The 24,478-nt window shown below is 39.8% G+C and overlaps 2 protein-coding genes across 14 annotated transcripts in view; one reads left to right on the forward strand and one right to left on the reverse strand.

The window, feature by feature from the left end:
- Positions 1–488: 488 nt before the first annotated feature.
- SMLR1 (small leucine rich protein 1) lies at positions 489–11,825 on the forward strand. The gene is made up of 3 exons (XM_033103310.1): positions 489–551; positions 3,162–3,429; positions 9,552–11,825. The coding sequence occupies exons 1-3, from the start codon at positions 489–491 to the stop codon at positions 9,635–9,637; spliced, it is 417 nt and encodes a 138-aa protein (XP_032959201.1). The 3' UTR covers positions 9,638–11,825.
- A 3,557-nt stretch (positions 11,826–15,382) lies between these two features.
- EPB41L2 (erythrocyte membrane protein band 4.1 like 2) overlaps positions 15,383–24,478 on the reverse strand; it is a 206,024-nt gene continuing 196,928 nt past the window's right edge. For 4 of the 13 annotated variants that reach the window (XM_033098315.1, XM_033098385.1, XM_033098297.1 and 1 more), the window contains one exon: positions 15,384–16,570. The gene's annotated coding sequence lies outside the window, so the exon portion shown is untranslated. Of the gene's footprint in view, positions 16,571–24,478 lie in introns of all 13 variants that reach the window. The other 9 variants (XM_033098400.1, XM_033098341.1, XM_033098331.1 and 6 more) reach the window with 5 other exon arrangements.

The raw sequence follows: 24,478 nt of genomic DNA on the forward strand, positions 1-24,478 counted from the left end.
AAGAAAATGAAAAAACTAGGGCTCAGAAAAAAAGCCTTGCATATCATGTATCTAATAATTGACTTGTATCCAGAATATATAGATAACTCTCAAAACTCAATAAGAAAACAAACAATCCAATGTTTTAAAATGGGAAAAAGTGCTGCAAAGACACTTCATCAAATAAGGTACACAAAATGGCAAATAAGCACATGAAAAGGTTTTCAACATCATTAGGAAAATGCATATTAAAACCACCATGAGCTACCACTACATACCATTGGAAGAGCTAAAATTAAAAATACTGACAATACCAAGTGTCGGTGAGTATGTGAGGGAACTAGCATCCTCATAACACTGCTGGTGGGGATATAAAATGGTATAATTAGTTTGGAAAACAGTTTGACAAGTTCTTAAAAAATTAAACGTATGTTTACCTTATGATCTAGCCATTCAGTATTTACCCAAGAGATATCAGAGCACATGTCCATATGAAGAATTGTGTAGAAATGCTCACAGCAGCTTTATTTGTAGTAGCCTATGATGGGAAACAACCAAATGTCCATCAACAGGTAAATGGGAAAACAAATAGATATCCAGACACTGAAATGCTATTCAGCAATATGAAGCCATAGATCATTGCTACACACAACAATATGGATGGATTTCAAAATAATTACACTGAGTGAAAGAAGATAGACAGAAAAAGAGACATACTGTGCCTTTTTATAAAAAATTCTAGAAAATACAAACTGGTGTATAGTAACTGACTAGTGGAATCCTGAGGATTGAGGGAGCAGGAGGGGTGGGAGACAGGGATAGACAAGGGACCCCAGAAAACTTTTGGGGTAATGGGTATGTTCATCATTTGATTGGTGGTGATGAGTTCATGGGCGTATATACATATGTCAAAATGTATCAAAGCGTATAGTTTATTATGTCAGGTATACCCATTAAGAGCATTTTTAAGAAAAAAAGAAAACTTCAAAGTCCACTTGCAAGATTATGCTCTCTTGAAACTCTATGTGGATCATAATTACTTCATATCCAATAAATAATATCACTTATCACTCTCTCCTTCTTGAATCTTTCTTTTGCCACCATTTATTTCCCTAACATTATTTCCTGAGTGAGTTCCTCTATCACCTCTTAGAGCCGCCATTTTTTGTTTTCTTTCCTGGTTCTTATCCTTCCTCCCATGTTTTAAGTGAGGGCATTCTTTAGGGTCTGCTGCTGCTCTCTTTTATACTCACGTACACTCCTTTTGATCAGTCTTTCCACCCTCTGAACCCAGCTACCTATACACTAATAACTCCCCAATCTACAAGATCTGCCCTCTCTCCTGGACCCCAGACACTCTCTGGCCTGAACCCCATATCATTTAGCCTCTTTCTAGTTTTCCCTGTCCTCCACAAAGCCTGGCCAGCCCTACTGTCACGTTTGTTTTCTTAAGGAGGGCATGCCTCGGCTCCCCACACCCAGGTTCAGCTCAAATCCTATCTTTTTAATGAACGTGGCCCAATTCCCTGACTGGAATTACTCCGTCTCTCTTCAGTGCTTCCGTTGCACTTGTTGCTTTGCCAGTCTGGAAGCTTATGTTACTGTCATGTGTATATATTTGCCTGTGCCTCTCACTCACCTTTGTCCAGGCGTTTGATGAAGGCTTGCTGAACGGAATGACATGGAAAGAAAGAACATGACGAACGGCCTGCCTAACCGCCGCCTGCTAATGTCGCTTGCCCCTGGAGGCTCTTTGTAGATTGACGCTTTACGAATTACCATCCTGTTCAAGCTGAGAGCGCGCCAGAAAGCCGTCTCATCGGAGGGCACACAACAGGAGTAGCGGCAGCACCACTCAAGGGTTTGTGGAGTGGGAGAAGAGACAAATAAAGTACCACAAATGCTGACTTAATCCTGGGTATTCTAAATGACTCTTTCTGAAATTAAGATGTCTTTCTCCTGAGAGGAAGCTGTTTACTGTCCACTCCTCAGGAATGCCAGCCATGCATCCCAGAGACTCCTCCCCATTCTTATTATTTTATAAATGAGGGTGCCGACTTTACAGCTGGGACGAAGACTGTGTGGCCACTCAAAATCCTCGACGAAGGAATTCAGGAGGCCTGACAGCAGTATGTTCATGATAGGCTCTGCCAGCCACTCACCGAGGCAGCTGTCAAGTGGGGATGACAGACGGGGTTAGAACATGACAGGGGGCATGAACCCAAGAAGGTAGCTCCCAATTCCCCCTAAATGTTTCCAAATTCTCCAAGAGATCCTTTCAATATGGAAGTGATTTTTTTTTTCAGTTGGTTTCCAAGTTTAGTAGACTAGAGAAAGTTTCACCAAAGCAGTCAATGGCGACTCAATTTAGCCAACAAGTCAAAGGCAAGTGTTTATTACCCCTTTCTTTTCCCAGAAACTTTAGAGTTACCCCCCAGCCCACATTGCTGCTGTTCTGGGCCCACCTTCTACTGCACCTGATGGGCCACAGGAATGTGCAGGCAGAAGACAGCTGAGAGTGCAAGCTATAACTCAGCTTCAAAACCTTGTGCATCAAGGGGAGAAGGCTGAGGGGCCGTATTACAATCCGCCCCACCAGTATCACTTACAGCCATTCTCCGTGTGTCGGTTCCTCTCTCAGAGGCCAGGACCAGGGCTTGACTCTTGTTTGTACACCCAGCCTCTAGTCAAGAGATTGGTTTCCGGTAGAATTATTCCGGTTGTTGAATAAATGTATACACCAGGCACCTCTCAGAAAAGTATTCATAGCAAGATATACTAGGAAGAGTTTTTTACATATACAAAAAATACCGTTCTCTTCCTTGATATTAGTTGTATCAACTGTGCTTGAAGGAATATTCACTTTTTCTAGACATAGGTACATTAACATGGCGACTAAGTAACTTTTAACTCTGAAATTCAGAAAACGTAAGGAACGTTATTCCTGCCGGGGAATACATATAATGATGAGGTTTGCTTGAAGTCAGGTCCCTTTCATTCCAGATAAACTGAATACAAAGAAGTCCAGGCCTCCTCCTGATGTCATTCCCGACCCTGCCAGATAAATACGCTTCTCTGGAATGACGTGGGAGAATCACCTTTCCATTCCTCTGCACTTTGTAGCTGAGTTACAGAGTAACCTGCCAGCAATCCCCTCAGAATTCACCGGGCTGTTCAAATAGAGCAAAGTCCACAAAAAGTTCCACCGAGATGTGCTGAGCAAAGGCCAGATTCCCGTAAGAAAACAAGTGCAACATCTCAGCCACTCTGCCCTCATCCCGGCTGTGAACCCTACCAGCCCGGGAGGGTCTGTGTCATTGGCAATGAGCCCTGTGCTGTCAGCGTTCATGAGAGAGATCCCCAGCTGGTTCCTACTCTGTGGGGTCTTCTTACCTGTGACTTTGCTGCTACTCCTTCTCATTGCCTACTTCAGGATCAAACTGCTGGAGGGTAAGTGTGAAGCCACCCAAGGCGGGGTTGGAAGTCCTTTCCTATGGCACACCTTTGGAACAATGCAACGTCAGGGGTTCTGGGCGGCCTGGAGCAACGCATCTTTTTGATGTGTAGGTACTTTTTAAGAAGTGCTCTCTCAAGATCTCTTCATTGGTGAACATGACAAAATTTGATCCTTGCAGGAGTGTGGATGGGGAGCTAGGCTCTGAAGGCCTGCTGTGGGGACCCCGTAAGGGCAGCCCCTCCCAGACAGTGAGACCGTGAACCAGCAATTTTTTGATAAGTGATTACTTGTCTCTGTCTCTCAGGGAAATAGAGTCACAAACATTAAGACATTTTTCCATGGTCTGCTTTCTCTACCGGACAGACTTATGTGTGTATGTGCCCATGAGTATGTATGCAAACACACTTCTTCTTCATCCACTGAATTTCTGTTAAGGAAATAGAAATGACAAATGTCAAATGTCAAGCCCTAACAGATACTTGATGGCTTAGTGTCAACTTTCCATGAGATTATAGTCTGAAGGTAAAAAAAAAAAAAAAAAAAAAAAAAAAAAAAAAAATAAAGAAACAAAGTGATTTAGACATGGAAAGTTGGGTCTTGGATTAAGACTATTTTTCTGCTGTAATTGAAATTAATGAGATTGGACTGTACCTTAATAGACTGTGTGTTGGTAAAGCACCCAGAAAACATAAGATTAGTATCATAGAGGTTAATAGCTATTTTGCAATATCAACAAAAACAGTAATATTTCTTAAGTTGGATGGACATTACAGAATCATAAGTTTTCGATCATATCGTACTCAAATATCCCCCTAGCCTTTCATTTTTTGTGTCACATTTTTATGAACAGCTCTCTTGAGTGACCCAGCTGTAGTCTGTCTTGCTCTACAACAGACATATGATAAATCCTTTTCTTTATTAAGTTAGCTTATCCTCCAGTGCCCCAGGACCAGTCTGCTGGATGTTCTGCCACCCAGCCATTCATTACCACTGAGCCCTGGAAAACAGTCTCTGAAAAAAGGAAGAAAATTAGAAATCCCCAAGCTCCTAATTACAGCTCCCTTCAGAGTCTTCCGAATAGGTTTACTGCAAACATTTCGATTTTGAAGATTTTTTTTTAAAGCTGTTGCAATGGCCACTGTTAGTCACACACAGGCCAGGCTCCCACTGACATTCAGCACCCGGTAGAGCAGTCACAGGATGCTGGTGTCACAGTCAGCGACTTGAATAGTTCATGTCACTTCCAAATGTCATTTCTGGCTGCCTCTTTAGGTAGACAAAACTTTTAGTCTCTCAAAAATGCATCAAGCATTAAATGAGGCAAACAATGTGCCAAGATAACCTCATGGCTTCCAAAGTCTCCCACTGGCCTCCACCTATCAGTTATAGGTCAGATCATACAGTGGGACAGCTAGCAGTATTTGGGGAAAACTCTGCAAAAAAGGGTGAATCTTGGTTTTATAGCTTTACTTATCCTTGGGTGACACGTGGGGGAAGCCATCTATAATACGTCAAATTTAAATGGGTCTACAATATTTTACTTACATATTTACTTACAAAATTCTGAGGTATAAACATATCAGTAACATTCCTTCAGAATGCCCTGGAAAAGTCCACTTGCCCTTGAGAGTGTGGCCTGGCCTGGCCTCAGCAGGGGCTGATGCAGGAGAGAACGCAGGCCAGGCCCCGAGGACGGGCTCCATGTGCGTACACATCACTGTGATCCCTGCACGGTGACACCCTTCGGTCTTCAGCACATCTCTGCCTGTGTAAGTGGTCTAGAGAGCACGTCTCAGACAAAAATGATCCCCTTAAGTTTAGAGCTCAATAAACTTGGAACTGCTTCTGAAGCATCTGTGTAAAAGAAGGGGAGGGCCCCAAGTCCTGTTCTCTCGTCACACTTCCTTCTCCCATCGTCAGGCTAAATTCTGGTATGCTACTGAGTTTTTCTTGACTTTTAGACTTGCCCAACTATGGGCCTGTCCCTTCCCTCTTAAAGCCCCCATTTTTTGCAACATAGCATCTAACACAAAGGACAGTAAGAAGGTCAGCCTCACATGACGACTCCTAATGTTCTCTGGGTAAAGTCCTTTCACAGACTTTGAGGCTTGCTCCAAACTCGCACCATACTTCTGGATAGAAAGAGTCCCCAGTCATTCATTTACTCATTCATTCATTCAACAAATATTTGAGAATCTACCATATACCAGGGATTGTCCTAAATATTGGAACAGATTTTTATGGAGGGCTTTTAGGACTGAGAGAAAACAAACTCAGTTCTACAAAACCACAAAAGCCATCTGGCAAAATCATTAGAAGTTGGAGGAGGGACATTGCAAATCTGGCTCTGGCCTCATTAGATGTCTGGTCAAAGGGCTATAAGAATGACCTTCCCTTTCTCCTAAGTCTTGTCCCAGCGTTCGAGCCGAACACTCCCACCAGAGGCAGGACCTTCTAAAGAGCTAAGGGCCACCCTCAGCGATGTAATGAGCCTCCATTCTCTGTGGTTCTTCTCCACTGTCTCCTCCTTTTGTTGGCTCTCACTGACGTGTGCCTGGTCTTCCAGGCTACGGGTAAGGAGTGTAGGAGGAATGAATGAGGAGGTGAAAGGAGCTAACAAAACTCTGTGCATCGGCCACTTATGCAATGGAGGTCCCATTGAAGTTGACTGTTGGAAACCATGTTAATGACTGTTAGCACCCTGTTACAAGGACCTGTCAGGGAACCGTCTGGAGGATGCTAAGAAAGGAATGCCCGGCTGACTGGACCAAGGCAGTCTGGCCCTGTTGTCAGTTTTCACTCTGTTGAGATTGGGTCCCAAGTGTGGTGGGCTGAGGAAACTGGGGACCCTGGGTGCTCTCCTGTACAGTTACCTGGCCAGGGTGGCAGCTGAGGAGGAGACTGTACTATGTTACTGTCTCAAGAATTTTCTGTGCAAACTATCCTCGGCTTATACGTCGTCCCTCCTCTCCCAAATGGGATCTGTGCACCCTTTTTTAGAGTAATTCCTGATTACATTTTCAAGTGTTAGCAAACAACCTTAGACCAAGCATGTTTTCATGTTTATAGAGATATAGTCCCTTTAATTCCAAATTCTCCTTTGTTCTAAAAAACAAAAACAAACACAAAACAAAAAAAGTTTAATAACATGGAGCTTTTAAAAATACAGTTCTTTCTGTAGCCTCTCTCTTTAGGTTAAGTAGTAACACCTTCACTCCAGTTTGAGGGCAAGTGAGATCACTTGGCCCAAATAAAACATCCCCAGTTTGTATCTCTATTTAGCAGCTCCCACTTAAAAACTGCAGACAGATGGTCAAATGTCACATCATTAATCTTCCAACCCAGGTTATAGCAAGTGTAATCATTCCTATTTTGTTCCTGTAAAGAAAGGGACATTGACAGATTAACTGGTGTGTTCACAGAACCCCAGAGTCCTGCATTCTGAAAGAGAAAATCAGTTTGCCTGCCTCATACATCCTAGCCCGTCAGCCAGGAGAGGCATTTTAAGATGTGATGGAAAGCATGTGGAGGCATTGTAATCATTCACCATTAATCCCTACATTGCAAACCTTAGGAGGTAATGGTGCACGGAAATTTAATTAGTATGTAGAGAACATCCATTTTTCTCACAAAGGAAGAAAGAAAATTCTGTAACATCCTGCACTCTATCAATTGCCTTGAGGAGTAGTTCTCGAGGTGAAGGGCTACATCTTGAATTTTCCATTTCCACACCCTGCATCAACCATTGCCATGGACATTTCACATCTTCAAAGGTAGAAGTTTTGATTGTCTTATCTCTCCAACGCCTGAGATTCCTCAACTTCTCCTTTCAGTGTCACTCTTTATCCCCCAAATACCATCACTGTGATCGAGAACGAATTGCTGTCAAAAATAACCAACATTGCCAAAAATATTCTTATTTAAAAAATGTTGTTTATTGAATGCCTGAAAGTTTGTATATGGCGTTAGATCCAAAGAAAGGTCAGGTAAGTGCTCAGTGTCTAGCCTTCTGTGACTAACATTCTAAAATAGACAATTCGAGTACTGAAAATGTACGGATGGCGAGGTATCTTTCACTGAGCTTCCTATGTATGTTTTAGTAGTCGGCAATCAGAAAGGAAAATGATAAGTATTTGGAAAAATCAGAACAATTCAAGGGTTCAAAGAGTGAAATTGTTAAGATCTCAGACTATGGAGTCAAACCAAATGCGGTTCAAATACCAGATCTGTAACAATGGGCACTCAAACTCTTGAAACTCATTTTCTCATCTGTAAAACAGAAATAATAGCAGGATATAGCTATAGGGTTGGTGTGGTGATGATGTGATGTGATGCACGTAAGGTTAACAGTGCCTTCTGAACAACTATTAGTAATTATTTCCCCTGTTGGTTTGTAAGTTCCAAGAAGGCAGTGTTTGTGTCATTATAATAATAGCCCTTGTTGAAATTATCTTTTAGTAATTAAGGAAATTGCCCAAGGTCTCTCATCTAGAAAGTGGTAGACACAGGATTTGAATCCTGGCTGGCCGGCTCCAGACCTAGCCCTCTTAGCCAATGTACTACTCCTGGAGCATTGAACGTGGAGTAAGTGTTTCATAAATATCTGTTGAATGAATGAATCCGTTTGGTCTAAACAAATAAATTTATCACCAATAGGAAAGGCAACTGGGACAATTTTAAACAAGCAAGAATTTTATCAAAGCTGTGAGAGGATTTGATCAATCTCTTTATGTAACAGGAGTAATTATAATTACTGATGAGGGTGATTCCTCAGCATAAAGCCTTAGCCCTGAGTCAAGAAGATCTCATTTCTTCCCCTGTGGCCCAATAGGGAAAGCCTGGTTGCTTGCAGAATTTTTTACAATAACAAAGAGGGATTTTCAAGGCTACCGCCTAATCTCACCTGTCTAAAACTCTCTCTCTGCACTCTTTGTAGACCCATTGAAATAAAATAGTGGACAAATGCAAGCTCTTTTAGAAGAACACTTTTTTTTTTTCCTCTCACTTTCAGCATTGTGCCTAGCACAAACACTTTATTTACTGGATAGATAACTCATTGTAGATGCTTCCTCTTGGTCTATTCCAGTTTTGCACTCCTAGAGTTCCCTTCTTTCATTTTCATTATTCAGGTCAAGCATTTTGAGCTCTATAATTGGTATCTTAGTTCCTCAAAGCACTGGTTGTGCATTTAGCCTTTGGTAATTAAGAGTAAAAGAATTTCAATGAATTTATAATCTAAGCCATAGGCCATCTCAAGCAATGCATTTGCACTAGCAATAATCTATGTGGAAAGACAGTGTAACTCAGTGGTTTGGAGTGTGGGCTCTGGAGTCTGACTACCTGGGATTGAATCCTGAATCCATCAGTTTCTGTGATCTTGGGCAAATTGCTTCATCTTGATTTCGGTCTCAGTTTGTTCATCTATAAAGTAAAAATAACAATGGTGACTACAACATAATTCTTGTCTATGCAAGAATTAAATAAGGCATGCAAAGGGTTTCACACAGTGTCTGGCACATAACAACCGCTCAAGAATTATGAGCTATTAAACACTGAGGCTCACGTAGCCCAGGGCCTGTCGTCACCCGATGCATGTGTACCCTCTCCAGACTAAGATGACAGGCAGTGGTAGAGGCCTAGGAGAATCCAGGTCAGGGAAAATGCATGTGTCCTGGGGTACCTGGCCTATAAAATGCCCACACACATCTTTTTTGCGGGGGAGAAGCAGGGACAGAAACCCTGTCTTCCTCATTTCCATGTTCAGCATGGCCTGCAGACATGCTTAACAAATGCTTATTGAATGTGGGGATCTTAATAAATTCAATCCGCACTTTATCTACTACAATAAAATATACTTAGCATGTAACAATTTTTATTAGTGGTAATAAGTCCACTCTAACTAGGACCATTCTTTAGAAAAAAGCATTTACATTTTTTTTGGAAATGGTTGAAGAGGTAAGGAGATGCTTCAAGAGAACTTGCTCTGAAGATCTGGACTTCTGTGACTTTCTGGGGCCCCCAGTATAGAAATGCTGGACAATAATCACATATGAGTAATAAATGACCAATGGCGCTAAGCTGTCTCCACAGTATTAACTGATATTTTTCCTTTCAGTCAAGGAAGAACTGTCCCTGACTCCTGGTCGCCAACACGACAGCAAGGATAACTCTTCTCTGTACAAGAGAATGAAACAGACGTGACTAATCAATGACTGAACTTCTACTGATCAGAGGAACGGCTTAGCTCATAAAGTAGGTTAATAAACTAGAACCACAGCAAAAACAGAAAGAATACAAAGATGCTCGTTCTGAACCAGATTGAAAAGTGGCAGCTATTATCCAAAAGGGCTTCTTTTAGACTCAGCTTAAAGAACAGTTCCTCGGAGAGTATCAAGAATCTTAAGATTTTCTTAGGTGTGCTCTATGGACTGGACGCATTGTAACTTTCTTTTATAGGAAAATGTTTACTCTGAAGGGCATATTTAAAAAATTAAGTCCTTAAGCATCATTATTACGTAATCCTGTGGAAGCCCACACTATTTGAGAAATAAAGAAACTCTGGTAGAGAACAAATGGACAGCAAAAGATGGATGCCTCAAGAGCTCTGCGGATTCCCTCTATGAGAGCAGTCCCCCTTCCTCCTCTTGCAGTTTGGCAACTCTTGATACTTTTTCAAACATCATTCTGGCCCTAAGTTTGCTTCTCTCCTCCTTCTTCCAGTTGCTTTCACAATCCCATTATCAAATCACAAAACCAGTGCAGTCTCTCGATATGAGATATGAAACGTCCGCGAATGCAGCTTTCAGCATGGGGTGACTTGGAAATACCGGCCATTTGGTACTGGGGGGAAAAAGCAGAATATTCATGTATCTCATGAGGAGAATAATTCAAGACTTTGCCTTTAACACCCAAACATCAGGGAGCTATTTCAAAATAAGAAGTCAACGTTTCCCAAGCAGAATTCTTCTCTTTCAGTGGGAGCTCCAAAGAGCCAACATAGGTAATCGTTTAAAAGGAACATTTAATTCAAAGTGGTAGTTAGAATAGTAACTACTATTGTGCTTTCCAGTTTTCTAATTAACATTAACAAAAGATACTTAACATGTCCTAAGTGTAAGTCTGATTATATTCCAGTATTTGCATATTACTCTAACAGGCTATAAGTGATTAACTTTATAAAACGTAAGGTATTTGGTCACTTGGAAATGCACCCATCCGTAGTGACATACAATCACACAAAAGATTGTGTGGATGACAGAAAGCAAGCATGTGCCACCAGTGCTGGATATTTTCTGCTTCTCCCCTTCACCCCCAAATTCTTCATATGTACTCAGTGAGCTATTGGTCTCCATTTGTACTTCTTGAATATGAAACTCACTGTTTGACTGAAGACACTATTCTGTGGTTTATTGTATTTGATTACAATGAAAATGTCTGGGGCTCTCAGGCTGAGGTAATTTAGAATAACAGTGTTTATGCCATATGGAAGGAATAACAATATTCTTTCAGTTCTGGGAGGAATCTCTTTTTAGCCCCTGGTGGAAATCAGCTTATGTAAAAATGCTTTCTTTAACAGAAGGCGTGTAAGGATGAATCGTGTTCCCAGCTGCCAGCTAAATCTGTGGTTCGGCCACCAGCATTTGCTCCACCTTCTTCTGGAAAATGGGAACTTTGGAAGCCTGACTTTTGGCTCCGGGTGGACGCCATCCCACCATCTCTGCCTTATCAGGGAAAATGCATCTCAGCTACTGTGGCAACAGATGAGCTCTAAACAAACACGTTTTCAGCAATAAGCATAACCAAGTAGTTTAAAGCAAGACCTATTACTTTTGTTGCTGTTGAATGAGAGTAAGGAATTTCCAATGAAATTATGAGTAGATTCGTGAATGTTTTTAAATGGAGAGAGAAACAGAAACATGCTAATTTTCCCATGGAGAGACCAAGTCCCAAGGGTTTCACTATATTCTGCTTGAAGGCACCACTCCTCAATTTGACAAGCCCTCTGAAGAGCACAGCCAGCCAGTGGCCTGGCCGTTCCTTTGCTCTTCACATGCTCATGTCCGGTTTTAGATCTCCTTTCACCTGGAACTGCTACGGCTGTTCTTCATCCTTGCAGCCACCTCGATTGGGCCAGCAGCCTCCCTTCATTCTCCCATATTCTGCTCCCTCCAATGCTCTAAAGCCTTCCAGCCCAGACCAAAAATGCTCTCACAAATCTAAATGTGATTACCAGTTCCTAGTCTTCTTTCTAATGTTCTAATATCTGAAAGCATTCCCAATTCTATTTCCCCAACAGGAGACCAATAAAACATTTTAATGGGTGCTTTAAGTTTTATGTTGCCATTTCTTCAGTGAAAATTTACCAAAGAATAAATTATTTTTTACAGAGCTGACCTAAATCTGTTCGTGTTCTTTCCATCTCTCCTGTGAACAGAGTTGGTAATTTGGAAATTGGGTGCTGGGAAACTGCGAGCCCATGACTTCTCCTTCACATCCTGAACCTACACAAGTTGAAAAATCAGAAAATGAGGCAAGGAAGAGCACACATTATGCTCTCTGAAGTACTATTTGCAACCCTTTAAAAAAAATAAACGCTCAATTGTAATTAATCTGTCCAGGTAACAGCCTCCAGTAGTTTCTAGGTATAATTTAGTAGCAATTAGAAAATGAAGAACAGATAAACACTTCCATACACCAAGGACAGCTTTTCCTTGAAATCTTAAGTTCTTTGGCAAAACTGTGTCTCAGAAACACAGTTTCTAACTGTTAAACATAAACATCAATTTTCGGGTTTTTAAATACAATTTAGAATTTTTAGAACAAATGCTCTTGAGAGTCTTACTTTCTGACTTTATAATGATGAGCATGCTAATCAGACGAGGCCTCTAAGTTTATCAGAATTTACACAAGGGCATTTACCCTGGCAACTGAGGGACAGAACATAAACAAGAAACGTATTCAAAGCCTTATTCATAATCACCACCAGACTGGGAATTTTAAAATATTTTTTCCACTTTAATTTTCAAATCTACATTCCAAACCCAGATTATGAAGAGCAGAGGTTCCTCACCTTTCATTTAGGTAATAAAGACGACTTTTGAGAATCTGAGGCAAGTCAGGAATCACCTCTCACCTCTAGGAAAAATGCATATCCCATGATTTTGCATATATTGGGGGAAAACTTAGCCCCTTGAAATCCATCCAGGGGTCTGTTTAGGAAGTCTGCTGCCAGAGTCTGCAATCACCTTAGGGGGGCCTCCACACAGCAGGGGTTCCTGACATTTTAGGGCTCAGAGCAAAGTCAGGTCCACACATCCAAAGCCAAAACCTCCCCAATAGGCTTCTCAAGCAACCTCGTAATAGTACAGAATTCTATTAAGTAAAGCCCTTGCAACAACACAGCTCAGACCAGCAATACCTTCCACAACTTTGCCTTTGGTGAATTAACTCATGCAATGCTATTATTATTTATAACGATTACCTTTTTTTTTTTTTTTTGAGTGCATTATTGTGCCAGGAGCCCCACAAGGCATTTTGCACATTTGTATTTCCTCTAAGCACCAGAATCCCCCACAGTGGGAAGTATTAATACACTTGCTGTATAGATATTTAAGCATCTTCATTAATCACATGGCTCATTTACTCAGAGGAGGGGTTTCAAACACCCACCTATAAAATCCAGAAGCCAGTGTGCTTGAAGCAAGTATTTTATGTAACTTGAAGTTGTTATGGATCTAATCTGGCACTGTAACTGCATAGGGTCAGTGTTTGTGACCCTGTAGCCAAGGGTCAGGGGTTTGACACCTGGGACTTGCCAGCTGGCCATGTTCTCTTCCGGGGCCGACTCTCCACCATGGCCTAACCCCAGCAAACAGGAGAACAGGCGCTTGCCAGGATCCGTGCAAGCCCATGCTGACTTCTGTAAAAATTGTCAGGATTCTGTTTCCTACTGGTTATTGTCTTGGCAGTGACATTCGTGTGTCCTAGTCCTAAGGTGTTAACACTGCTGTGGAAAAGGAGCAGAGCACCACGCAACGAAGAACAATGTGTTCTCTCTACATGGAGAGAGACTACATGGAGAAAGGATTTTTCTTTTTTTTTAAATTATGGGCCTTGTGGCAGTTTTCGCTTTTTATTACGGAGTATTTTACCAGAAGGATATAATGAACGCCCACTGACATCACCGAGCTTCAGCAACTATCAGCTCATGGCCAACGGGTTTCATCTAAACCATGATGCCCTCCTCCCTCCTCCCATATTATTTTGAATTTTCAATTACATGATACTCTCAGACATCATATAATTTTATCCATAAATAAGGAAAATACTTAAGGCAGTGCATGCTGGGCAGTAGTGATGGCTGCAGTTTGCTTCACTGTCAGAGTCCTGGTGATAATTATTCAATGACCTGTGGTCTATGCAATGAGTAACACTATGGTATATTACAAAGAAAAACAAGCTATTCACGATAGTGAAATACCCAAAATCTACAAACTCTACACATTAAAAAACAAAGAAAACACAAAAAACTTTATTTTTTTTATCCTGCTGTGGCCTGTGGGAAAATGCATTGCTGTTCCACACTGGATTGCTCCATGGCAAATGGAGAATAATTGTCCTAAAAACCCTACGCAACCAAAAGGAATTATTGCGTTATCACTCCAAAATTAGATTGCTTTTGACTTAAGACAAACATTAGCACCTGGACGTCTCACCTCAGTCAACCTTGTTGACTTACTTTCATAGTCTACCATTTGGGTTTTGAAAGCTCAGTTTACACAATGAGATTGTAACATCCTGAGAAATATTTTGTAAGAAATACAAAATATCAAAAAAGGTAGGCTTGCTGCCATAGTTACAGGTGGTATTATCCACACTGTTCCTGCACAGATATTCTAGATGGTTCTGGGACCCCAAGCCCCATCCTTGCTACCATAGCTGAACCAAACTGAGCCCTTACCGAGCACTGTATTTCCTATTCCCCTGAAACCACTGTGGGCACACCTACTTCCTATCACTGCAATTCACTTTAGATGTATGGAGGGATGTGGTTCTGAAAAACCCTGGCAAGTTCAACCTCTGCTTTATAAATATGAACGTTGTATGTACAGGCTTTCTGACGAAGAATGCATTTACAGAACCACAGTTGGTTCCATAATATTTCTAAGGCTTGGCTTACTGAGACAGGCTTCTCCAGAGAGGAGGAGTTGTTTTTGTAATCATTCTAGAGAGAGTGAGAAAGACCTTTCACAAGGTGAGAGAGAATTCAGTGGAAACAGATCCCAAAGAAGACAGCCATGCAAATTATATTTAACATTCTCACTTTAAATGACGAGGGAACGAAATTCTACATAACATTTTAAATGGAATGTACCCTGTTAGTCACTTGCTGTGTAATGCTTCTAATGTTTAAAAGAAAATTCCTCACTTATCTGGTGGGTCTGGGCAGAAACTTCACAATGAACCAGCCCAATTAGACCTGGACGCGCCCTCGGTAGAGCCTGTTCTGCCTGATGCTTTAAGGCCCAATGGACAGTAAAGCAGAACATGAACCAGAAGAGCAGGATTGAGATAGTACAACTAAAATATTAACTGAATCAAAACAAAAAATACACAAAGAAAACAAGCAAAAATATCAGTTGGAGAATCCATAAAAGCTGGCGTGGATTATGGAACAAAGCAGAAGGAATCTGGCATTCTAATTCTAAACATTAGATTTAAGAACTTGCAACAATCTCTTGGCCACTGGAAATTGGTGATGTTGGCAGCAGCATCAAATTTTAAAAGATCTGAGTAACAGATTTTAAAAATGCTCCATTCCACAAAATAACAGGACCTGTGACTGAAAATATCATAGGAGGTTATATTTTAAACCTTTATAAAATGAGAAATGACAAGTTTAGAGAATAAACAAACTTTATTTTATAACAGTATTACAGAAAGCAAAATATCATTTAATACAACTTGAAGCTGCTATAAATCTAATCTGGCTTCGTAACTATACATAGGGTCAAAAGCAAAGGAAAAGATGTTCAATGCAGTTAATAGGTCCCTATCAGGTCTCTGGCGTCAGCTTCAAATGGCATAGCTTTCTTGTATCCACCAAAAAACCCACCACAGCCCCTACTCCTCTCCCCAGCCTCCTCAAACCCGGGTGAATCATCAAACTGAAAGAGTTAGACCTGCTCAGTAACAAAAGGTCAGTTTTACAGGTAGACGAGGAGGTTTAATACAAAGCAAGTGTTCTACACAAGTCTTCAAATAATGGAAAAGTACTGAAATCTGGACATGTTAAGAAAGAAAGCACTAAGGTTTTAAGCTGCCTGAATATTTTTTAGTAGAAGGGAAGAACTCGTTTTCTCTGTCTCCCCTCCTGTTTCCGGAATGCTGCCGGAGCGCATGTGTCTGAGAAGCGTTGGCACTGTGGTCTCCAAACACAGTGCACGGTCAGCGGACTTCGTCATAATTCTCCAGTCGGCAGAGTCTCTGACTTTCTACTAAAAGTACAAAGTCACAGGACTGGAAAGTCAAAAGGCTTCCATAGAAAAAAATATCCCCAATGAATTTCTCAAACATTAGAACATTGTCAAGATGTAAGAAAGGCTTTTTAATTTGTATTAATATTTTCTCACACAGGATGTTGACTGCAGTGTGAAAAGTCTGTCAATATTTACTGTACTTCCATGGGAATTCACTGGGAAGAATCTGGAAGAAGGAAAGCCACTATCTAAATTAGTCACAGAGTTTCCTTTCCGCACAACAGCACCTTACCAGCCAGGGCTGGCTTTGTTCACTATCGTTTGATCAAAATGAGTTGTAAAAAGCAGGTAGTTGTACACAAAGTAACCAGGAAACAAAACCAAAACTCCCTAACTTAAAAAAAAAAAAAAAAAAGAAAGAAATAATCAAGAATATTTAGAAGTGGTTATAAAATAGTATATTAAAATGCGAGGGAACAATACAGACCAGAGCTGTTAAGGGAACGTTTGGTGTTGGCATTTTAATTCTTCAGGCTTCTGGTCATTGTTACCAGTCGTAGTATAAATTCGCTGGAGTAGTGGTGTGGCATTAAGACTTGGAATGGTCAAAATTCTTCAGGTTCACAAAGTTGAATGTTGTTTAAAAAATGAAATTCTATGGGGGAAAAAAAAGAGACAAGGGTTAACTATTCCAAAGACAAAGGCTTGAAAAAAAATTGTAAGTGATATTCATCAAATTCCAAATTAAGTAATCAACAGTTACTATCTGCCTAGTTCTCCAGTAAATAATATGTTTATCTGAAGACACCCATGAGAATCTGTTCCACCCAAGGTCATTAAAATATCTGGAGAATTGCCAAACATATTAGAAACAACTGGCAAATAACTAAAAAAGAGTTAATTATGAAAAAGAGGTATTTCATATAGTAAAAATCTAAGAAAGAGAAACCAATATACTTTTTAAAGCTAGGTTCAAGGAAGAAAGAAACACAAAGTCAATTCTGACTTCATGGAAATGAAGGGAATGGGAGCTTCAGGTGGGGAGAGCAGAATGAGGAGACAGACTTGGAAGTGAGACAGTGGGTGATGTGATATTAAGATGGGTATGACGAGGCAGGAACGAATGGGAGAAACAGGATAGTGCAGAAATGGACCTTACTGAAGCTAAGTAATGGTATGGTGAGTAACTAAAGGTAAGGTAGAAAATATTAGGTCTACTCATTGACACCAGACTAAAAAGTATAAACTTGATCTAATAAAGAATGAATTCAGAAAGCGCATTAGATAAGAAGACCACCTGTCAATCTACTGCAATGATCCAAAGCAGACAGTGAGGCAGGGATGAGAGGTCAGAGAGCTGAGGGGTGGCCAGTTCAAGGAGGGCATGACAAGTCCAGCAGAGGTTGTTTGGTTCTCCTTTGGTTTTGAGGAAGGGTTGCCGTGGCCGGATTTATGATTTGACAACATCCCTGCGGCTTCAGTGTGATGAACAGCCTAAAGACGGGTGGAGTGGAAGTGGGAACACCAGGAAGATGACAAAGGTCAGGTATAAGAGAGGACTTTGAGAGACCCGACTGAAGCAGAATCAGTGTGGTGACTAGGAAGGAAGTACCAGAGAAGACCATCAGGTTTGGAGTCTGGGACCTCAAATACAGAGGGAGAATGACAGGCTTAGAGCCCAGGTGAGGTCTAAGGATGAGGGACATGGATTTGTCAGCACAAAGGGACAAGTGAACCCAAAAGACAGAATTAGTCTCGTATGACTATAAGGAAAAATGAAAGACACGAGTCTTAGAAGCCCACAACCTAGGGTAAGTAGGCAGGAAAGAGGACTATAACAGGAGTGAACAGGGAGGCAGACAAAAAAAAATAAGGATGGCATATTGTCTCTGAAAGAGAAAAGGGTTTTAAGAAGAAAACTGTTTCATTTTATATTTCAGCTTGGTTGGAAGTTTTGGTAAATAATGGTAGGCGATTACAGAAGAGTAGAGCGTGGTAATTAATGTCTGAGAGACACTAGTTCCAAAGTCAAATAGAATATACACTCTTTTGGTTAGATAAAATTAAGTCTTGTCTTAATGAAAAAAACTCCCTACCATTTAGATGTATCACAGGTATTATTATACTCTCTTAATTATTCAGCACATATTGATCAAATTGATTCCTTCCCACCCTACTGTCTGCTTTAGGATATTTCATTACTCATCAGTACTTATGCTTGATTCTAGGCAGGGAAATAATCAATGGAGAAAACACAACTTTGTCTTTTTTTTAGGTTAGTAATTATGAAAAGAAATGTGGAGGACGGTGAGGGGGCATGGATAAAACTACCAATCAAACTGGATCGGGAAGTTATCTGTGACCTTCAGTCACACTATCTGTTCTTTTTCTTTGAGAGCTAGTAGCTGTTTTCTTTGCTCAGTGAACGTGCATCGTTTGTCGAACACGGCTGCTACTTTGCCTAACTTGTGCTCTAGAAAACGAACCCCTGATGTTACCAGTACCTAGAAACCTACAGACAGAACGAGGTTTGGGATTCTCTTCTCCATTTACTCTGGGCTCCGTGTTACTCTATTTAACTGAATCTGTTTTCACCATAAATTTCAATTTCAGTTTGTAAAGAAAAGCTAAAATTAAACTTGTTTCAAAGTTATTAGTAGACAAGAACCAGAAATCTAGGAGTAAGTAGGAACTGAATGAAAGAGATCTTGATTTCAAAGAGCTTCAATATTTATTGAGATATACGGAGAGGAAAAGACATAGGGATCCATGTAAAGTCAAATATCATTTACTTTCATTTATTCGCAATCAAACCACTAGAAAGTAAAATATAATTTTTTTTCTGGTAACAAGTATTACAAATGATAATCTGAATGTGTGCTTTAAGAATTCCAAATAGCTTTCAGAATCAAAGAAAATTACACTTATTGTAATTTTCATGTTAAACACATTTCCCCCCTCATTCTTTAAAAGGGCAGTAAATCAAGTATAACTCCGAGTTAATTAGATATTCAATGTTTCTAACACCCCAGTTCCTTATTGTTCCACATGAATAGGGAGTAATTTATTATATGAAGTTGTTTTATTTACACATCCACCTAGCTTTTCTTGACTGCTTCTTGTACTTAAACATACAGAAATCCCAAGTAGCAAATGTCTAACTGGGAAGATAAGGATGGAATCACCAATGTCATAGGCACACAAGCATCAGACATTCTAATTTCTGTCCTTTTGGCATGTGTCTGTGAGAAAAAAAAAAAACTTAATATTTGACCATTTTTAACAGACTACATTTTGGGTCTAAATGATTTCATCCCATATCCCAATCAAAGTGAAAATGAGGTACTTGTTTGTCACGTTAAGAGCTGTACAGTGTCAAGAACTCCTTTTTAAAGCTTGAATTCTACCTCATGTTCACAGAAGTCTTGACATCTTTATACAAATTGACAGGCATTGATTACTGGCATTACTTCAACCTGCATTCACTTTTGACAACATAACCATTCACACTTGGCATTTGGATAAGAGTGTTAGCTGTTAAATATACGGATTATACTTCATGTGTTAGAATTTTGGTCACGCAAACAAAACCCCAAACCACTGTTTCTATGCTTCAGTTTTCCCACCTTAGACTATACAATGTCAGTGAACATTTCTAACTACGATAGTCACATTCCATAGCCTATGTCCCCCTCTTTTGGCCAACGTGAGAACAGGTTTCACACATTTGTGATCAGATGGCTGTTTCATCTAAGCAGAGGTCTAATTCTATGTCCAAACTCTTCAAGGATGCATGTCGGTTACCTGTGTTGACTTAAGTCCTCACAGAGGGTTCAGCGTGTTCTTAAATTTATCTTTCTCGGTGTGTCATGGTGAGCAGTGGGAAACCAGTCAAGTTCAAGCACAGAAGTCCTATACCTCATCTGAAAAGCATAACCGCAGAGTTTCCAGAGACAGAAGGCTCACAGAGTGAGTGGTCCTCAATCTAGAGCATGCTCTACTCCAGATATTGATTCAGTAAATTGCAAAATGTGCGCCTTTTGTAAAGCATTTGACACAAACCACTGGGAACACTGCCTTTTAGTGGTACAGACTCCCAGAGGGGAGGGTCTCAGTAAAAATGCAAGACTGTGGTTTTTATACAGAATAATTAAAACAATGCAAGAAAACAGAACATTTCTTCAGATTAATGAAGATTCCATCACCAAAGGGCAGTAATAAGCAGAGATCACAAAAATACGAATGAAATATTTATGTAAGACACACCGCAACTATTTCTTAAATAAAAATGAGGTCCATCCACTCAAGTGCAAAGTTCAGTTTTAAATATGAATTTCAGTTATTTCTAATGCTAGCTTTCATTTTATTCTTCCTTGGTTCTTAATTTGCATATTTGATTTTAATTGTTAAACAGAATTTCCTTGGTGAGAACATAATAACCCTAGAACCAAAAATGCAAGTATGATAAATTTCTCTCTGGTTAACCCAGGAAATAGTCAATTCTCACCATGTTTATGTTATCACTATAATTAAGACCCACCAGTTCTCAGTGTGGTGGTCTGTAGACCTTGAAGTCACTGAGTCTCTTTCCAGGGGTCAAGTCGAAGGGATTTCATAATCATGCTAAGACATTGTTTACCCTTTTCAGGGTGTTGACATTTTCACTACGGGTGCCACAACAATGGGGAACAAACCTTTGGCAACTAAGCACAGGTCAAGGCGGTGGCACCGATTACCATGCTCTCGCAGAAGAAATAAAAAAGAAAGAAAGCCAGTTTCACTTACTAAGGATGATCTTGATGAGCCAAAAAATTACCAGTTTTCTTACATCTTAGTCCTTGTATACATTTCTTAATATTCTGTGTGATGAAATGGGAAAGTTTGCATAAAACAGGAGTGCTGCCTACAGAAGTACCATGGACGTCTATATGGACGTTTAAATAGTGAGTTGAAGCCAGTTATTTTCATAGAACACCTTTTTTACTTGAGAGAATTAGTGACAAACTATGCTATTGAATTTGGTGTCTGGCAGGCATTTTCTTGAAAATGAAGTGAGCCTGTCGCTTCAGGGAAAACAATTGACAGTACTTGTTGCCAATGATAAAATTCAAGCTTTGAGGTAAAAATTAGCATTTTGGAAAATTGTATTTTGGCCTCTAGGAGCTTGATAGTTTCCCAATATTTAAATACTCTTCTGACGATACTAGTGGCAACCATTGATCTTTTTACTGTCAGTCACTTTGCCTTTCCCAGGATGTTATATAGTTGGAATCATACAATATTATAGCCTTTTCAGACTGGCTTCTTTCACTAAGTAATCATTTTTAACTGGATAAATATTTTAAAAACTGTTGATTTATAATATGATTAATGTCAATAGATACAATTTTGATTTATAATATGATAAATTTCAGTGTTTGACTTATAATATGGCCAATTTCATTAGATGCAATTGACATAAACAAAAGCTCTCTGGGCCTGTCAATAATTTTTAAGAATGTAAAGTGGTCTTGAGACCATTAAGTTTGAGCACTTTATATTAAATCTGCTACCGCTAACCTATTGTTATTCCCTTCTTTCACATTTACTTTATTTGTGTGTCTGCTGAATATAGAGGGGAAAATTGAATCTCATGTTTTTTCTTTTTCAGTCAAATGAGACTCAGTATCTATTCTACAAATAATTCGGCAAAATGGTTTCACTTCTCCTGGTTTGCCTGAACATATTCATGCTATTTTGGTGCCTCTCTTTGCACGAGGCTCTCACGTGGGCCCTTTGAGACCTGCGGCTCAGATTTAGGTCTTTCGGGATAGGCTGGAATCCCTGATCTCCATCTCCTCTGAACGCCAACCTACTGTGTTTGATAACATACACACTAACACAATTTCATTCCAAGGACAAAAATTCAGTTCAAAGTTTGCTACAATCACAAGTCAATTAAGTTTTTTGCTTTCAGGAGAGTCAATTTTGAGATGTTTTCCCTAAATTTCCATTTTTTTAAAGGCATGTCTGCACAGCTGTAGTTGCCTCCTTTCCTGAAGGGGTCTTAGGAAGAATAATTCCCTTTCCTTCCACCCTGTGATGGTCAAAGCTTTCTTTTTGTTTTTAAGCCAGTTAAAACTCCCTCACCTTTGAGGAAAGGGTAAGCTGTCAGTGATCTCTTCAGGCCAATTAAATGGGTTTCCTTGAAAGCTAATAGTCATATTTCTATTAGAATCTTTATTCTTGACACATTTAAATCACTCTACTTAAATAATTAAATGACTACCATGCCGTAATTTCAGAATATCCTGTCAAATAAAACCACCATCAAATTTTACCTCACATTAAAACATGACGTGTATAAACTATGGTTTGACTTGTTCACTTAGCTTTATATCATAGCTGCAATCTGAAATACATTTTGTACAAAATAAATATTTCTAAAATGAGTTGTATTTCAAGTACATTGGTGGGAGTTTACTTGAAAGATTCCATCATGAATTCTTCTGCAAAGCAATATGTGACGTGGATTCAAACTGACAGAGGGCCGGTTCTGGCTCTGCCACTCACCGACTGTGTGACTTGGGTGAGGGACTTCAGCTCTCAGGGTCTCAGTGTCCTCATCTACATGACAGACGACTGTAAGGACTAAGTCAGGTAACAAATGGCAAAGTTCTCAAAGGTGGCACAGAGGAGGCATTCAGTAAACATTAACTAATTATTTTTATAGATTTTCATACATGATATTTCAAGCCTAGTTTTGCTACCAAATTCAATTCAATTCTACTCTTAAAGGTAGAGATATCCAGTTCAGTTTCTCCATTAACAATCGCCTGAATCAGTATCATGGTTTCCTTACAGAGCACTTCATCTAAGCTAGCACCCTTTCAATCAATCCTACATACGACTGATGAATGAATCCTATGAAGGACCATGCTGAAAGTGCTCTTCCCACACTCAGATACCCTGTGCAGATGACCTACGGAGCAAAGTCTAAGCTAAAGTACAAACAGAGAATGGAATACCTTCGGCAATTTGCCTTTGACAAATCTTTCCAGTTCTGCTGGGCACTCACCACATAGCTATACTGTAGGAATTGTTCTTCCTGATATCCATCCCATTGTTTTTCTATTTGCTCTTTCCTTTCTGCCCATATATTCAAATCTCCCTAGAGCCCTGCACAGAAGAGCTTTCCTGCCACCTAAAAAGGGAGGTCTTCCCTGATCTGCCAATCAGGAAGTTTCTCCTGTCCACTTTCATAGCCCTTTATCTAGACAGCTCTTGAAAAAATACTATTTTTTCCCTATATGCCATTTGCATACATGTTCCTATGCCGTTGTCTTTCTTTTAACACCTATAATCGCCCCCCGATCATGTAGATTCACAATATACATTAATGAATCCACGAGTGAAAGTAATAGGGACTAATCTGCAAGGCAAGTCTCAAGAACAGGGGCTAGGGGAGGGGAAGAAACAGAACTGCATTATGTCTCAGGAAGAAAGCACCACCGCCTGTCTTCACTTTACTTTCCTCTGCCGATGTAATGGGGGATTTGGGGTTCATTTTTCCATTTGCTTTTGTTGAATAACTATACCTATGAGATCCCAGAAGGACGCGTACTTCTTTAAAAAACTGGTTTCCCCAAATCTCTGAGGCTTTGACAAAGATTTTTAACAGTAGTTAGTATTTCACCCTAAAGCTAGAGTAAGGTCTTCTGGTTCACTCTGCTAGGTTCAAATCTTGTGGGAACTTGCTATGAAAGCATTTTACAAAATCTTAAAGCTTTGTTTAAATAACAAGGACACTATGGTTAAGGTTACACTCATTATACTTTATTCTAGCTAAGCTTTTGTCAATCTTAGATTCATAAGTAGAGATGAGAAAATACCGCTCTACTGCATCAAATAAAAGTTCCACTTGAAAAATAGTAACAAAACCCTTATCATCTTTCAGAAAACAGTCTTTGAAGTGTGTAAGAACAAAACTTGCTAAGTTTTCATTTAATATTTTCCTCATAGAAATGTTAGTAGGAATCAAAAGAATTCCTCTGCAGACCCAACACTCTGACTTATTACATTTTTTTCTTACATCTTCAAAATCCAGTATGTTATTTTATACTTAAAGTACATCTCCACTTGGAATAGCCACATTTCAAATGCCCAATAGCCACCTGTGGGTACTGGCTACCTCACTGGACAGAAGAGGTCCAAATTCCCACCAATGCTCACTGAACTATTTTCATGCATGAGAGTTAAATAAACATAGGGCCAATATGTCCTTGGAATGTAATCCTTATGAGACCAGAGTATCATAAACACACACATACACACACACACACACACACACACACACACACTAATTAATTAATTGCAATAGCAAAATTTCTGCCTACTTTCACCCATGAATTTCCATGTCAAAAAAAATACTATCTGGAATGTCTAACATTAAACAAGTTCTTGAGGTAAATGAAATTATACTTAGCTATGCATATGGATGGCATTTTATGATTCCTGAGTATAAGTGACCTATGGAAACTAGGATTCTATTTCCTCATAAAAAAGGGTAGGAAGAGAGTAGAAG

This window comes from Rhinolophus ferrumequinum, chromosome 3, assembly GCF_004115265.2.
Source record: "Rhinolophus ferrumequinum isolate MPI-CBG mRhiFer1 chromosome 3, mRhiFer1_v1.p, whole genome shotgun sequence".
Lineage (NCBI taxonomy): Eukaryota > Metazoa > Chordata > Mammalia > Chiroptera > Rhinolophidae > Rhinolophus > Rhinolophus ferrumequinum.

Excerpts from the sequence above, each read along its gene's own strand:
- SMLR1 (XM_033103310.1), top strand. The coding sequence starts at position 489 with ATGCTCACAGCAGCTTTATTTGTAGTAGCCTATGATGGGAAACAACCA. Across the intron at positions 552-3,161 it reads AACCAAATGTCCATCAACAG|AGCAAAGTCCACAAAAAGTT; the intron begins GTAAATGGGAAA and ends CTGTTCAAATAG. Across the intron at positions 3,430-9,551 it reads CAGGATCAAACTGCTGGAGG|TCAAGGAAGAACTGTCCCTG; the intron begins GTAAGTGTGAAG and ends TTTTCCTTTCAG.